This window comes from Meleagris gallopavo, chromosome 6, assembly GCF_905368555.1.
Source record: "Meleagris gallopavo chromosome 6, MGAL_WU_HG_1.1, whole genome shotgun sequence".
NCBI lineage: Eukaryota > Metazoa > Chordata > Aves > Galliformes > Phasianidae > Meleagris > Meleagris gallopavo.
The window spans coordinates 181,724-197,277 of NC_139409.1; the positions used below are offsets into that span (position 1 = coordinate 181,724).

A 15,554-nucleotide genomic window follows, 5' to 3' on the forward strand; every position below is an offset into this window, starting at 1 on the left:
AAAGGGAGCTGTCAGATCAGGGAGAGGCAGCTTAAGAGCTGCTTCTGGGCACCCTGCTGGATCACAGGGGGTGTCGCGCAGGGTTGGCCCCCGTCACTGCTGCCCCTGCGCAAGGCTTATCGGAAAGGTACGTGTGATGTTCTGGAGTGCCAGCTCTGACTCTAAACCCCAAAACGGATGGCTCTGCATTTTCCTCACCTCCAAGTTATAGACTCCCCTTATTTCAGAAATGCTGGCTTGGGCCAGGTCCTTGTAAGGAGCCTTCTGCTGTCCTGAGGATTCATCAGTAGCAAAGCTACACGCTTGGGAACGCGTCTCCTATAGTGAGGATCCTGGGTTCTTGCTGTCCCAGCTGTGGCCCTGCCAGGCCCAGTTCCCAGGCATGCTCACAAGGAAGGAGAGGGCAGTTCAGCAGCTGCTGCGGCACGAAGCGAAGACAGGATCAGATGGGGCAACGTGGCGCTGGGGTGAAATGCAGCGAGGCTGCACCTCAGAGTCCAGCTGGAGCCACCGGGTGCTCCTTGCACTCAAACTGCCTGCTGGGACAGGACCCAACGCCAGCCTGCCCTGAGCCTGCTGCCTGCAGGGCTGCTTCACACTGCGCCACTTCATGGAACAGATCCAGCAGCAAAGCCTGTGCCTGAGACCAGCCTCGCTTCTGTTAACCCCCCGCTGTCCCATTCCACGAACTTCCCAAACTCGGAGTGAAACGTTTTGCAACGTCACCTCGCTTTTAATGTGCTCAGTGCTGCTGGAATGCCCAGAGGCTGTGGCCAGAGTCAGCCCTGTTTTGCCAGATTCTGTGCTCAGGTCATCATGGAGGCAGGCAGAGGCGTAAAGCTAAGGTTGCATAGCAGTTTCCATTAGAAGGACCTGCTTCCCTTTGCAGGTAAGCTATTAAATGTTAACTGGTGCAGTTGTGTTTTGCCGTGCTGCGTGCCTGTCTCAGGCTGAACTTTTCCCTTTATAGCTACAACAAAATTAACTTTAACGATCTGCAGGGTAAGATTAAGGCATGTAGAGGGCCCAGGGCCTTTGGTTAGCCAACATCCCGTGTACCTGGAGGATCACCTTCACAACCCACTGTGCGGCAGCAGCTTGCAGTGCAGGAAGTGGGGCTGGCCTGGATGGTTCCTCTTCTGCCCAGCTGCACGTGACCAGCTGACCCCAAACGGCAGTCCTCTGAGGAGCCCATTGGGTGTGTATCCTCAAGGACGCTTCCAGGGCTGACTTTCTCCCAGGATGCCTTACCCATGCTGAGCAGTTTGAAGCCTTGTCAAAGTTTCTGTGTGACCAGAGAGATCATTTAACCACCTTCAGCATAGACATTGAGTCAGACTGTCCAAGGTTCTGCCTGCTGACCCCAGAAATGTAGGGATGCTGGCTGTCCTGTGCTCAGCTGCCTGCAGCAAGAAACAGAGGGGGGGAGGACGGAGCTCAGAAGTCCTAATGCTGAGAGCAGCCAGGAGGAGGGGTAGGAAGCAGAGACAGGCTGAAGGAAGTCCAGGTCAGCCAGTGATGTGCCCAAGGGGTGAAGCTGTTATCTGTGAGTGAAGAGCACTGCCCTTCCCCACTGAACCTGAGTTCAGTGCTCATGGCCCAGTACTGGGAGACCAAAGGCCAAGTGGTGAGGCTGAAAACATAGGCTGGTAATGCAGTGAGCTCCTGAAAGATGGGAGACAGCAGGGCTCCTCCTGAAATCGCATTTCAATGCCTGGTGACGTTCCAGCAAGGCTCTGAGGGCCGTCAGCAGTGCAGTGGGACTGGGAGCTTTACAAAATGCACGTGCAATTAATATTTCTTGTGTTCCTGGTGTGCTGGACAGTGTACCTTCAGGGACGTGCAGGGAACACGCCAGATACCTGCAAAGTGGGGGTGGAGCCTGATAAAATGGAGTAGAGTGGCTCCCCGTAGGGAAAGTGTGCGGGGAGGGAGAGACACAGGGAGAGCGCTGAACAGCGGAGCTCTGAGCCTCAAGTGGAAGCCATGGAAACTGCATTTGTGCCAGACAGAAGCTGAGGAAGATCAGACCTGGGATGCAGAAACAGAGAAAGCCCTTGGAAGTCCCAGCAGTGTTAGAGTTAGCACAGCTCAGACCCTCTCTCTTCCACTCTGGCTCACTTGCAACGGCGGCATTGTAGGAACCCTCAAACTGCACCTTGTTCAGTGTCCACTTTGTACACAGCAGTCGCTTTATTTTGCTTGCAAACCTTTTGTTTCCAGTCAGCTGCTTCCTCTCTGCTTCTTTGCTTTATCATTCAGCAAATGAATTTCTACCTTTCTTTACTGCAAAGTCTCACAAGACAAAGTAACCCAGAGCGTGCAGGAAGTGTAGTAAGGCTGAGAAGTTGCAACTCCTCTCTTCTGAGGAACCTGGCTCCCTGGAGTCACGGTCTGCGCTGCTGCAGACATTGATGGACTGGGAGTCAGTGTCTGAAGGACAGGGGTTGCAGCTAATGTAAGTGTGTGATCAGGTAAGCAGCATCTCCTGCTCGGTGACATATTTAGGGACTCGCAGGGTGCAGGATATTGATTTGCAGAGGTCAGTGTGGGATCTTGTATTACTGGCCTTGGGAAAGGCCTGCCCTTGGGCACAGGCTTATTTGGTGGAACTGTGGCTCATTTGCAGCTCTCTGTGTTTCCCCAGCAAGATGACAAAGACAACATTTCCCAGTTGCTCTCAGAGACCTTGCTAACTTACACGGCAGTGTGATGCACAGCTCAAAGGTCACACTTAAAATATTCATTCAACAAATGGCCAAACCAAAGTTGCTGAGGAGTAGGAACTTGCTTGCAAATCCTTGATGTGGAGCACAAGTCTGGAGATCCAGTCACACGTGATTGCACTTTCATGTTCTCCATAGTCTAATGTGTCTTGGTAGCAGTGGAATGAACACAATTCATGACTCCAGCCTTCAGGATTCCTTTCCCACAGAAACGTTTGACAGATGAAAGCGGAGAGTTGGGGCAAGGACAGCTAAAGGATGGGTGCTGACCTGCAGAACCTGACTGCCTTCCTTCTGGTGCCACCACTGGTCCCATAGCAGTGCCAGTCACTGCCAGCCTCCTGCCCAATCTAGAACCTGGAGTCTTGTCCTAGGGAAGGGGCCGGCCGGCCCCACAAGCACTCACTTCTCCTTGGTGACCCAAGAGCCATCGGTCAGAGGTGTTTCCTTGAGCCTGTGAGGATAAACCACAGGGAACAGTACAGAACCATGCAGAAAGGGAAGGCTCTGTGCGGGGATTTAGGTTGTGCCCGTTTCGCAGAGGAAAGCTGAGGGCCATGCAGTCAGCCTGCTGGACGCATCCACCCTCGTTTACGTGCTCCGCGCAGGATTCTAGTATTACTGAGGGCTGCAGGAAGGCAATGAGCCAGACGTCCTTGGAGACGGAGTAGAAGATGGAATGTGTGGGGAGGAAATCTGCATTCCTACAGATGTCACTGCCACCAGGGATTGCAGGGAGCCCAGCAGCTGGAGGGACTGCACTTCTCAGCAGAGGCTGAGCACAGGGACACACAGGGCGCTGAGCGTGGGACTGCCTGGGAGATGGTGGCTGCTTGGAGCATAGCTGTCCCACGGAAAACACCTTCAGGGTGTATTTAGACACTTCAGTTCTGGCATTTCTCTGTTTCTGGGTGCGTTAGGAGGTAACGCTGATATTCTTCTGCAGCATGGCCTTGGTTTGCTCAGTATTTGACACGTTACATACCCGGGGATCACCCCTTCACAGGTAGGAGCACAGCGCAGGTGTCAGGAGCAGCAATAAGTACTCTGCTTTGGCACTGCAAGGAAGGGCAGAGCCGCGGAACCCTCGCTGCAGTTCTCTCACCTTCCACCGGCTCTGGAACTGCGCGAAGAAGCGCCCGTCGGCACTCAGTCCGCAGACGCATCAGCCCCGCGCTCCGGGGGTTTCGTGCAGCGCGGCCCGGGCGGATTGTAACCCCGTCCTGGGGCGTTCCCGCAGCACAGGGCGGACCGCAGCCTCCCGGGTACCCCCGGCCCGGCGGGCGTTCGGTGCCGCTGCTCCCGACGGAGAGAGGCGCCGGGATCCGTCCGGCGGCGAACGGAGAGCAGAGCGGAGGGGCGGAGGAAGCCTCAGACCCACCGTGAATCCGCCCGCCTCGTTCCCACCCTGCACCGGGAGGGACCGCGTCTCCAGACCGCCCCCGCCGCCCGCCCCGCCGAGACCCGCTCCGAGCGCCGGGCGGCCCCACGGCACAGCGCGGCGGGTGGCCGCGGAGCGGCGGGGCCGGACGCGGTGCCTGGCGCGGAGGCTCCGTCGGGGCTCTTGAGCTCAGCCGTTAAGAGCCGCCACCGCCCGTCAGAGCGTCGGCCCGGGCCGAGCCCGCAGGCCCGAAGCGGGGCCGATTCGCCCCGTCCGTCGTCCCAGACTCAGGGGAGGATAGGATGCGCCGCGCGGCACGGACCCGTCCCGACCCCACAAAAGCGCCCTTGTGCTGGCCCCATAATTGCTAATCATCAATCACCATTAATAACAGCTGATGAGGCGGGAGGGGGAGGCGCCTTCCCAGGGGCCGGCCGCGCCGGGGGGAGCGGGGAGCTGTGCCCCGCCGAAGCGGGCGCTGAAGGAGGAACTCGACCGTGATGTGCGGAAGATGGATGAGAGCAGAGGGCGACACCCCCGCCCGCCTTCCCACCCCACCCCTCCCCTCCCCTCCCCTCCGCAGCCCGGCCCGGCCCCCCCGCAGCGGGGCGGGCGGGCGGCTCCGAGCGCGCCTCCACTCCGCCGCGCCGAGGCAGCGAGCGGGCGGGCGGGCGGCAGCTCTCGCCCGGCGCCGGAGCCCACGGGAGGCGGCGGGCGGGGGCCGGGGCCGCGGCGGGGCCCGGGGGTGCGGCGAGTTGGCGGCGGCCCGAGCTCGCCGGAAAGTTGGTGCCGGCTGAGCCGGCGGCGCCCGCTCGCCATGCAGAGACCCAGCGGCCAGGGGACCGCCTTTTCCATCGACTCGCTCATCGGGACGCCGCCGCCGCGCTCAGGGCACCTACTGTACACCGGCTACCCCATGTTCATGCCGTACCGGCCGCTGGTGCTGCCGCAGGCGCTGTCCCACGCGCCGCTGCAGTCGGGGCTGCCGCCGCTCGCACCGCTGGCCTCTTTCGCCGGCCGCCTCACCAACACGTTCTGCGCCAGCCTGGGCCAGGCCGTGCCCTCCATGGTGGCCCTCACCACGGCGCTGCCCAGCTTCTCTGAGCCCCCCGACGGCTTCTACCCGCCGCAGGAGCTGCCCCCGCCGCGCGCCACCCCCGACGCCGGCTGCCGGCGGGGCGCCGAGGGACTGGAGCCGGAGGAACTGCCCCCGGGGCGCGACAAAGGGCCGCCCGAGCCTCCGCTGCACTTCCCGGACCCCTTCCCAGGCCTGGCAGGTAAGAGAGGTGACGGCGACCCCGGGAGCCCCGGGGAGCCTCGCGGTGGGCAGCGCCACCCGCCCGCCCCTTCCGCGGGCTCCGTCCGCGCCCTCGGCGCCGGTTGCGGGCGGGCGAACGGCACCGCCGGCTCTGAGCTCCCCGGGGCGGGATTCCCGAAGGCGGCGCGCCGGGTGCGGGATGCGGCGGGGCCGGGGCTGCAGGAGGTGGGGGTGCGGCTCGTCGCTGCGCTTCCGCTCCGTCCCATCGTGCCCAGAGAGGGGACCGGGCCAGCCGCCCTCCGCTCCGGGCCGCCTCTGCGGCGCCCGCAACTTCGGCGGCTCGGAGCCCAACTCCGCTCGCCGCTTCCGGGCCGCGCGGAGCGCGAAGCGCCGCAGCCGCCGGTCGAGGCCGTGCGGGGCGGGGCGGCGGGACGGGGCGGCGCGGAGCTCTCCGAGGTGCTGCCGACCCGGCCGGCCGAGGCGGAAGAGCCGCGGGGCGGGTCGGTCCGTCCGGGTGCCGGTCGGTGCTCTCTGTAGGTCCGCGCCGCGTACCCGCACGGTGCCGCGCACCGCGGGACGGGATCTCCGGCTGAGCCCTCGCTCTCCCGCGGTTCGGCCCGTTCCGGGTCCCGCTTTCATCCCGGCCCCGCGCCGCCCGCAGCCCCGCTCACCTTCTCTCCGGTTCGCTGCGCCCGCGGCCCCGGCTTTGCCCGACGGAGCGGGCAGGAGGCGGCTTCTCTCCTGGCTCGGCGCTACCCTGAGGCTGCTCCCACCACGGCCCTGGCCTTTGTGAACCTCCCCGGCTGCGCAGATGCCCTCCCGGTGACTTGTTGCGCCGTTTCTCTGCCAGCTCCGGCTCTTGCTCTTTTCCACCCCTGCTCCCACATTTGGGGGATGGAGGCTTCTCTGCAGCGTGGCTGAGACCAACCAAACGCTGCCTGTCCGTGGCACGGCCTGTTCCTGAGCTCTGCCTCCTCCTGACAGCTCCGAGATCCACCTTTGTCTCAGAGTCTTCCTGGCATGGATCCGTGCTGAGCAGCCTCTGCAACTTCTTGCAGGGCTTGGCTGTGCTCTGTCCTCCCATTACACTCCCGGTAAGCCCGGCTGCTCTCCTTGCCCTGACTTGTTCCTTGCTCAGAAGACTGTTGCATGCGTGCAGGTATCCCTTGAAACCACTCTCTGGTTTAGGACAACTGCGGCGTTTTGCCTCTCCTTTATTTATTACTGAGCTTTGGTGATTCCCTCGGCACACTGTGCTGAGTCAAGCACCCACAGAGGTCTCACTTTGGTTTTGAAAGTCTCCTCAGGAACAGAACTGCTGTGGTCAAAACCTGCATCTGTGTGATCGCATCCTCCCACTCTATGGGGAAACGAGCAGCACTGTGCTTCATCTCCCTCTGTGGCTCCTCTGTACCTGAGCTCAACGTGTTGTCCTCCTGAGGGTCTCAGATGAGCTGTTCCGAAAATTGGACATTTCCCATTTTGGGAAATTGTATCTCTGAGGCTCACCCTGTTGTGACTGTTCTGATGATGGAAGGAAATGTGTCTTACTGCTGCTGTTCACTCACTGCTGCCTGTTAGCAGCTCTCAGCACTGTTCCTGCTCTGAAGGATGCTTCCCTTTCTGCCCATGTGGAGCCATGAGGGCACCTCTGCCCAGGTCTGAGAGGATTCCTGTATGTAATTTTTCTCTTAACTGTACCTATCAGGGCCCACAGAGACGGACAGCAGGGCTTGTTTTACCAACCAGTCATGTGGAAACCATGATGGTTGCTGTGGGTTTTTTCCACAATCAAGAAATTCGGGGAAATACAATTCCCAACCGTAATGCAGTTTTCAGTAGCATCCTGCCCGTGGCCCTGGCCAAAACCGATTGTCTCTGGAGGTGTTCAAGGCCAGGTTGGATGGGGCCCTGGGCAGCCTGGTCTAGCATTAAATGGGGAGGTTGGTGGCCCTGCATGTGGCAGGGGGGTTGGAGATTCATGATCCTTGAAGTCCCTTCCAACCCTGTGATTCTGTGAGTAAGAGAGCGTGATCCAGTGCAATACTTCCTACAGCAGCCTCCTAACGCTGCACCTCAGTGGCTGCTGTTTCCGTGTATCAACCCTTGAGCAATTCCTTTTCTATGTTCTTATTTAGTCTCCTCTGGAGCTCAGAAAGGAGACAAACTTGGTGATATCTACAGGGTGTTCTGCAGATCTCTTATCTGTGTTAGACCGTGCTAAGGGCCTCCTTCTGTCTGTCTGCTGACATTGGGTGAATTATACTCTAAAGAGGTGGTTTCTGTCCCCAGCCTCCATTCGTGCTGGGGAGTCATTGCTCCATTTTAAGACCTCTCTCTGCACCTACTCTTGTTTCAGGCTTCCAGTTGTGGTCACACTTCTTGAGAGGGGAGAGGCGTGTAGGGAAAGTGGTGATAGGAAGCAGTGAAGCCTGGGGGCTGCTTTGTTGCTGCAGCTGCAAGGAGGAATTTGATGCCCAGGAAATGGCACTCAGAGCACCCTTCACATCCCTCCTGAGAGCACATTTCTTCCTGAGCTGCAGAGATCTCCACCAACATCCAACCTCTCTTGGGCCCATGCAGTAAATCCATGTTCAGTTGTGTCTGAGAATAATTAGGGTGGAGAAGAATTGTGTTGTTCCCTATAAATGAGTGTGACAAGGAGCTCTTGAGTGTTTAGCAACACAGGGCTCTTCTGGCGCTCACAGCACCCATTCTTGAGCCAGGTCCTCCTGACCCTGCTTGAATAACTTGGCCACCTGTAGCTTTCTCCAATCTCTCCTCACCCTGCATATCAAATCCATAATCAGGTCAATGACAGATTGGGATTTCGTGAAGAGGGAAGAGATGGACCAATCCTATTCTGGGTCTTGTTGATTTTTGCAGTCTCAACACTTTGCTTTGTGCCAACTTCACTACCTGCCTGAGGGCCTCGAAAGCCTCAGCACGCTTCCCACCAAAGGGGTGGGCTCACTGCCTCCGTATTTCCTCAATGAGGACATAGCAGGTGGTAAATGGACCAACATAACAATTTTCTTTGTAAAAACATCTGCTTTACACTTCACCGTGTAGTCTGAGTTCCTTCCTGCAAGCTCAGCCCTTTTGTAAGATACAAACCAGTCGGTGACTTCAAAACCTGTGGTCTGGCTGTGTGTTCAGATAGCAGCTGCTTCACAAGATGATGTGTTGCAGTTGGCAGCTCAGACTTTCTCCAGTCTCCTGGTGCACCATTTGCACCCACAGCAGCAAATCCCATCTCAGCACCATCGCATGGTGCGCTGCTGGTCCTGTCCTCCATCGGTGCAGAAGGGCAGAGCTCTGAGCAGAGCTCTGAGCACTCTTGGAGGAGGCAACGATGTCCTTGTAAGAGCTTTCTCATCTTGTCAGGCCTTGTGTGCCCACAGGCAGGTCAGGTGCACAGAAATGAAAGCCCTCCTTCTCTTGGGCAGAGCAGCACTTGCATGAGGCCGTGTGGGCAGCAGGTGCTTTGTGTTGCCTGCTGCTCGTCAGCCCCACAGCACAAAGTTTCCAGGTCATACATTGCCAAGACCATGGGAGGCCACTCCCTGCTCTCAGCCACCATGAAGACAGCGCCGTCTATTCTCCCATATCAGAGTAGAGATAAAGGTGTTTCTTTATTGCTGCACAAAACAGGAGGAGCAGAGACACAATTTCAGATCTCCAAAGTCACTGACCTGCTCTTGGGCAGCCACGCCTTGTGGCAGGATGGAGAAGAAAAGCGGGAGCCCCACATCAACCAGCTTTGTAAGAACATCTCCTGGCTCAAGCAATTTCTTACAGCTGCTGCTCACGTCTTTGCAACCATCCACTGTCAGGCACCGGCGAGCTGTCCAGCCTTCCTCTGAGGGGAAGGGAGCTTCTGGAGCACCAGTGGCACGTGCTGCTCCCCTGATACTGCTTAGAAACTCAGAGAACTGCTGCTGCTCCATCTGCATGCAGGATTGTATTGAGTGATGGTGCTTCAGCACCAGCTCCTTCCGGCTGCAGTTCCTGCCCCTGGGTTGAACTTGGAGATCTTGGTGGTTTCAGTACCAGAGGGCAAAACTTTTTCATCTGCTTCTGGTTCCTCCTCTCTCTCTCTGTGATCCGTGGCTGTGTCCAGGAGCACCTTTTCACTCTATCTGCCGTGAGGCCTTTGTTGGAACCCTTCTGTCAAGAAAGCGACTGCCTTCCTTCCAGGTTGCTTTCTTCTCCATTGTTCCCACCCATGTTCCTTCTTGCTCCATGGCTGTCTGACCACTCGGGCACCAGTTCGGACCACAAGAAACAGACAAGAAGTCTATCCCCACTGCATCCTTCCAGTATCACTTCAGGTGACGTGTCAGAGATGTCTCCTGGATCCGAATCCTTCCTTCCATCCCGGCTGGTGCCTGGAATGAGGTCCAGGCTGTCGGGTAATGCTGGCAGCCTCTGGCCTGCACCATTGCACAGAGTGGTGGGGGAACCCAAGGTTTGGTCATCAGCTGCCTACACACATTGTACCCCTCTGCTGCAGGGAGGGAGGTATGGCAGCAGATGCTCCGCAATTGCCTTGCAGAGCTTTGCTGGCTGGAACCAGCTCGGGCTGCTGCCTGGGAAGATCCTGCAGCTCCTCTGGGCTGACTCTTGGTGGATGAACAGCGGTAGATGCAGTGGGATGGGGCAGGGGGAGGGCCGAGCTGAGCGAGGAGCAAGGCTCTTGTTTTCCTCTGTGGTTACAGAGGGCTGGACAAGCCCTGGGGCTCCGCGGTGCTCTGCTGGGGTGCAGCAGCTCTGCTGTCACAGCGGGCGCTCGCGGATGTGCGGGGTGTGCGGGCACTGCGGGGACAGCGCGGCGGGGTGGGATGCTGGGAGCGGGGCTGCGGGGGCTGCGGGTGCGGGCGCTGACGCTGTGTGCCCCGCAGACGCCAAGGCGTACAGCTCGGACGAGGAGAAGCTGGAGGTGAAATCGGCAGCGACGCCGTGCAGCGAACGGGAGGAGGAGAGCTCGGCGGGCGACAGCGAGGAGGAGCCCTTCCTGGACGGGGCGGCCGCGGCCTCTCTGGGTCCCAAGGGGAAGGGGAAGGGCGGCCCCGCGGCCGAGCAGCCCCCGCCGGGCTCCGGGGCCGGGAAGAGTCGCCGGCGGCGCACGGCCTTTACGAGCGAGCAGCTGCTGGAGCTGGAGAAGGAGTTCCACTGCAAGAAGTACCTCTCGCTGACGGAGCGCTCGCAGATCGCGCACGCCCTGAAGCTGAGCGAGGTGCAGGTGAAGATCTGGTTCCAGAACCGCCGCGCCAAGTGGAAACGCATCAAGGCGGGCAACGTCAGCAACCGCTCGGGAGAGCCCGTCCGCAACCCCAAGATCGTGGTGCCCATCCCGGTGCACGTCAATCGCTTCGCCGTGCGCAGCCAGCACCAGCAGATCGAGCAGGGGGCCCGACCCTGAGCCGCGGCGGCTCTCGGACCCTGGGGCGGGCGGAGCGCCGGCAGCGGGAGGGGCCCGGGGCCGCTCGCACTCCTCTGTACATGTCCCTTATTTATTCCCTGTAAACTCTGTACATACGGCGACGCGTCCGTCCGTCCGTCCGAGCCGCGGGAGCGAGGGCCGCCTGCCCGCCTCCCGCCCCCCGCTCACGCCTGCTCCTGCCCCGCCGGGCCGGGGCCGCGCTGTCCGCCAGCGCCCGCTCGTGTATAGCTGTGATTTCAATAAATTATTTTCTATGGAGCTTCTTCCGCGGTAATGCGGGGAGGGAAGGGGGGGAGGGCAGGGCGCGCGGCCGAGCGGCGGTGCGGGGCGGTGCGGGGCAGCGCTGCGAGGGACAGCCGTGGATTCGGGGACGCCGTCGAGCCCGGTCCGGTGCCGGTGCTGAGACGCGGGAGGGTCCGGGACATCGCGGAGGTCTCTGGAGCATCCCTGGGACCGCCCCCAGACGGCCGCCCGTTGCCTCAGCCGGAGCCCCTCCTCTGGTCGCAGCTCATCCGAGGCGAACGGTGCCCCCCTAGGAATTCCCCCCTAGGTCCAATCCACACGCTGGCAGATGTGCGAGGTCCTGCAGGCAAAGCCCTGCCCATCCCTCGTGCTACAACTGGCCCTGAGCTAAGCAGACGCCCGTGCTGAAGCTTCCTGCCCGCTGCCCCCCTCTCCCCCAAGGGCTGTTCCAGAGCCCCGCATCAGCTCTGTGCAGGCTCACACTGACAGCACCACCAAGGCCCAGCAATGCAATTCTCTCCAGCTCTCTGTGTTCCAAAGCGAGGAGGGTTCTCATCACTGAGCTGAGCTCCAGGGCCTGATGAAGATCGAGTTTTGTGCAGGGCACAGCTGCACAAACAGTGCTGGGCCAACAGTGCAGGAGGTTGCAGAGCTAAGTGGATGTTGGGCCACAAAACCCTCTCCTGCTGGTTGGAAGAACATCGGCCAGAGAGCTCATGTGGTAGTAACACCCAGTGCAATCCCATCCCAAACAGGAAGAAGGCTCTCTCTAAGGATGTGGGATGTTGCTGCTGGGATACTGTTGGTCGTTGCACCCCTCCTTGGAAGACACAGCTTCTGAGAGTGGGAGACATCCCTGACAGCCATGGCTGATATCATAGCAATACAGAATCACAGAGTATTTGAGGCCATGAGCACTTCAGGGTGCTTCTAGTTCCCCCCTGTCCCAGCAGGACCACCCAGAGCAGGATGCCCAATAGTCAGGTGGGACTGGGAGCGTAGGCAGCTCCTGCTGTTCTGCTGCACGTCCTCCAGACACGTTCCAGCACCAAAAAAAGAAACCCTAACCCATTTCCATGCTACCTGGGGGAGGTTCCCTCTTACAGCCCTGCCCTCCTCAGCAGGTGTCTCCTCTTAGTGGGGAGCATGGCTCCCTGCTCATGCAGCACAGCTGAGTCCTCTGGCTTTGGAGCACAGAGGGCTTCTTGCAGCCACACTGGGATGGATTCTGTCTCTGTGCCCTGCATCGCTGAGCTGGAAAGGAGATGCAGCATTCCCTCTGTGGGCTCAGGCTGCTCAAGTACAGCATCTGTTGGCATTCGCTGTGGATCAGGGGAAGTGGGAGTCCTGTGGCAGCTGCCCCCACCGTGCTGCCCAGGGGAGCAGCGGTGCCCTTGGGACTCTGCGGCAGAGCTGCCTGCACCTGAGAACTGTGGTCAGGTATCTTCTCTCTTCTTGGGTCCCGTTTGGGTTGAGGCACAGAACACAAACTTACCAGCCTTACGTGGCTGCAAAAAGGGACAAATGCCACCTGCAGAACTTGCAGCAGCTCCTGCGCAGCGCCTGGGCCAAGCAAGGATGGGAGCAGCAGTGGAGGGGCAGAAGAAAATGTGCAGCAATGAGCAGTGCTGTGTTATGTAAATATGCACATGTGTGGGGTGTGTGCTACTGCCCCTGTAACCCTGTGGCACAGCCCCGTGCTCTGAAACACACCACAGCAGCAGTGCTGGTGCCACTGGAAGGTATTGAAATGCATTTTACAGTGTGGGAGAACCCCCTTTTCTCACCTGCCATGTCCAGTTGATGCTGCATGTTGGTGAGTCCCGCTCCATCAGTCCATTGTCTTCTCATCCCATCTCCCCACCACCACCACTGCCATGGGCACACGCAGCACCGCTGCTGTGGCTGCACTTTGTTCACGGACTGCTGGCAGCCAACTGGAGCTTCCAGCTGCTTGAAAGTTATTTGTTTTTTGCCTTTTTATTGTGGACAGTCCGAGAACCATTACACAGTGCAACCCTACAAACACTGATGTCAGTGGAACTAAAAGTGCTGCAGAGGGGCAGCACTTACTCTGGTGCTGATGGAAGGGACAGTTGCTGTCACCAGGAGCACTGAGAGAGCTGCAGAGCAGCACAGTGCCCCTCACAGAGTGCAGAGCTGAGCTCCCTGTGGGCCTTGTGCATTGCAAGGAGTTTCTTCCCTCCTGCACAGCACCAAGAAAAACACTGCAGCACTCCAGTGAATGCAATGCATGGCACCGCCTATGCAGCACGGTGTGGCTCCAGCACATCCCAGCAGAAGAGCTGCTGGGGCAGAGGTGCTCCACGAGTCAGAGCTGCAGGTGTTGCACCATTTAGGCTGTAGGAGGAGGAGAGCACCAAAAACACAGGCAGTAAGGACAGCCCTGCTGTGATGGAGCCGTGTGGACAGGAGGAAACCTGTGGGAGTCTCTGCTCCAACACCTGCTGAAAGCTGTCTGTCTGGGGAGGATGCTGAGGAACGAGTCCAGCTGACCCCAGGCATCTCCAAGGGTGCCCATCCCACAACATCATTGGGAACCCATCCCAGGGTCCAAAAGCCTTCCCGGGAATTTGGTTTCCATCTGCCTAGTTGGAATTTCCCATGTATCAGCTCGTGCGTGGTGCCCAGGTGTAGGGATGGGAAGGAAGAGACTCTCAAGCGGGCACCCAAACACACACACAGAGAATAAGGCAGATACAGATGTGGGTATACAGACACTGTATACATCAACATGCATATATTCATACATACATGTATTTTTATATATATATATACAAGACTTTTTTGCCCTCATGTTGTCAGTTTCATCTTTTACCAGAGAATTCTTTCTGTGCAGACCCGCTCACTCATTTATTTGGAAAATGATTCTTGAAGAATTAGGAAAAAGGCAGTGATTGCATCAGATGGGATGCTTATTGGTCTCCTGTCAGGACAGGGTTTTCAGTACTACACACGTGGATCATAGCACACTCCAACAGTGAGGCTGCACAGAGAGCTGCTGGCACACAGCGCACTGCTGTGCACTGCCTGGGCTCTCCAGGCTCAGGTGTGCAGCGGAGCTGCTGGAGGCTCCCAGCAGGGAACGCTGTGCTGTGATTTCCAGAGCTGCGCAGTGGCGGTTGGTGCAGGTTCTGACCCTGCAACAATGGAGATCTGTGACCCCCACTGTGCGGGGCATTCCCTTTGGGGTGAATTACACTGTGAAGTGAGCGTCACCACCGCCCTGCTATGCAGAAAGCCTCTACCCCATGGGAGAAGGGCTCTGACTGCACGTGGGCAGGACAGGAACAACCCTTTCCATAGAATCATAGGATGGCCTGGGTTGAAAAGGACCTCAGAGATCATCTAATTTCAACCTCCCTGATGTGGGCAGGGTTGCCAACCACCAGACCAGGCTGCCCAGAGCCACATCCAGACTTTTCCCGCTGGACTGGCGCATAGGAAGGGTCAGGAGCTCTGATCACCTGCAGTGCCTCCACAGCCACAACCACAGCACAGCTCAAAATGCAGGCGTTGGGAGGGTTGGTAGCGGGCTTGGCCGTGATGACCTCAGCAGCAGAATGCCGGGGCCGCCCATAGCCTCAGCTCCCCCACCTGGTGCTGTGCACAGCCTCACCCCCCAGCCCGGTGCTCCCACAGCTCCCGCTCCGCCATCCCTCAGTGCTGCCCCTCTGTGCCCACAGTCACAGTCCCACGTTCCCCACCTTGGGGCTCTGTGCAGACCCTGCATTGCACAGCTCAACTCGGCTCTCCCTCATGCTGGTTCCATGCTTTGCATTGCTCTGCCTTCCCTGCACCACGCGTCTCCTCCCCAGTTCATTCAGGCACTGCTGGGAGGGCGCAGGACCCAGCAAGGAGCTGCTCAGCCCCCAGCCCCATATCAGAGGCGCTGATGTTCTCTGCGCCCTTCCCAGATCCTTACATGCTGTGCTGGTCCTTGTGGTGTTCATCTGTACAGGGTATTTGTTGACACCTGCAGAACTGCTGGGGCAAACCTCCTGGAGAAGGGCTGCACTGGGCGTGTGCTGACACTGCAGCTATCTGTCCTGCACAGCTCTATGCCTTAAGGGGATCCCAAAGGGTGCTCCTAGTGCCTGGGGCAGACCTGGCCATGCTGATGTGCTCAGCAGTGCAGCCTGAATGGTACCTCATCACAGTCAGTGCAGTGCAGGTGCTCTGCAGCTGTTCGGTGTCAGTACTGGGGATGTAGGGCACCTGTGTTTTCTGCTGGGGTAGCTGTGCTACTCCCCAGAACTGCATCTCCAGCCCCCATGCATCCCAAAGCATCACCAAGCTGCAGGGCAGGATGCTACTGGAGTGCCTGCAGAAGCCATGGGGCACAGCCCCGTTGTGAAACAGCCCTGTCAGCCTGCCCTCCCAGGCTCTGACAACTGCCACACTGCACAGCTGGGCACACGGGCACCCGGGAGCTCTGCAGTGACAGCTGCATGGGGACGGCCCATGGGGTCTGCATGA

The 15,554-nt window shown here is 59.1% G+C and overlaps 1 protein-coding gene across 1 annotated transcript; it reads left to right on the top strand.

Annotated features, from left to right (window-relative positions):
* The first annotated feature begins 4,924 nt into the window (after positions 1–4,924).
* Positions 4,925–10,831, top strand: GBX1 (gastrulation brain homeobox 1). Its single transcript, XM_085226759.1, has 2 exons — positions 4,925–5,384; positions 10,270–10,831. Exons 1-2 carry the CDS (start codon positions 4,925–4,927, stop codon positions 10,788–10,790), a joined length of 981 nt encoding a protein of 326 aa, XP_085082885.1. The 3' UTR covers positions 10,791–10,831.
* Positions 10,832–15,554: the final 4,723 nt, after the last annotated feature.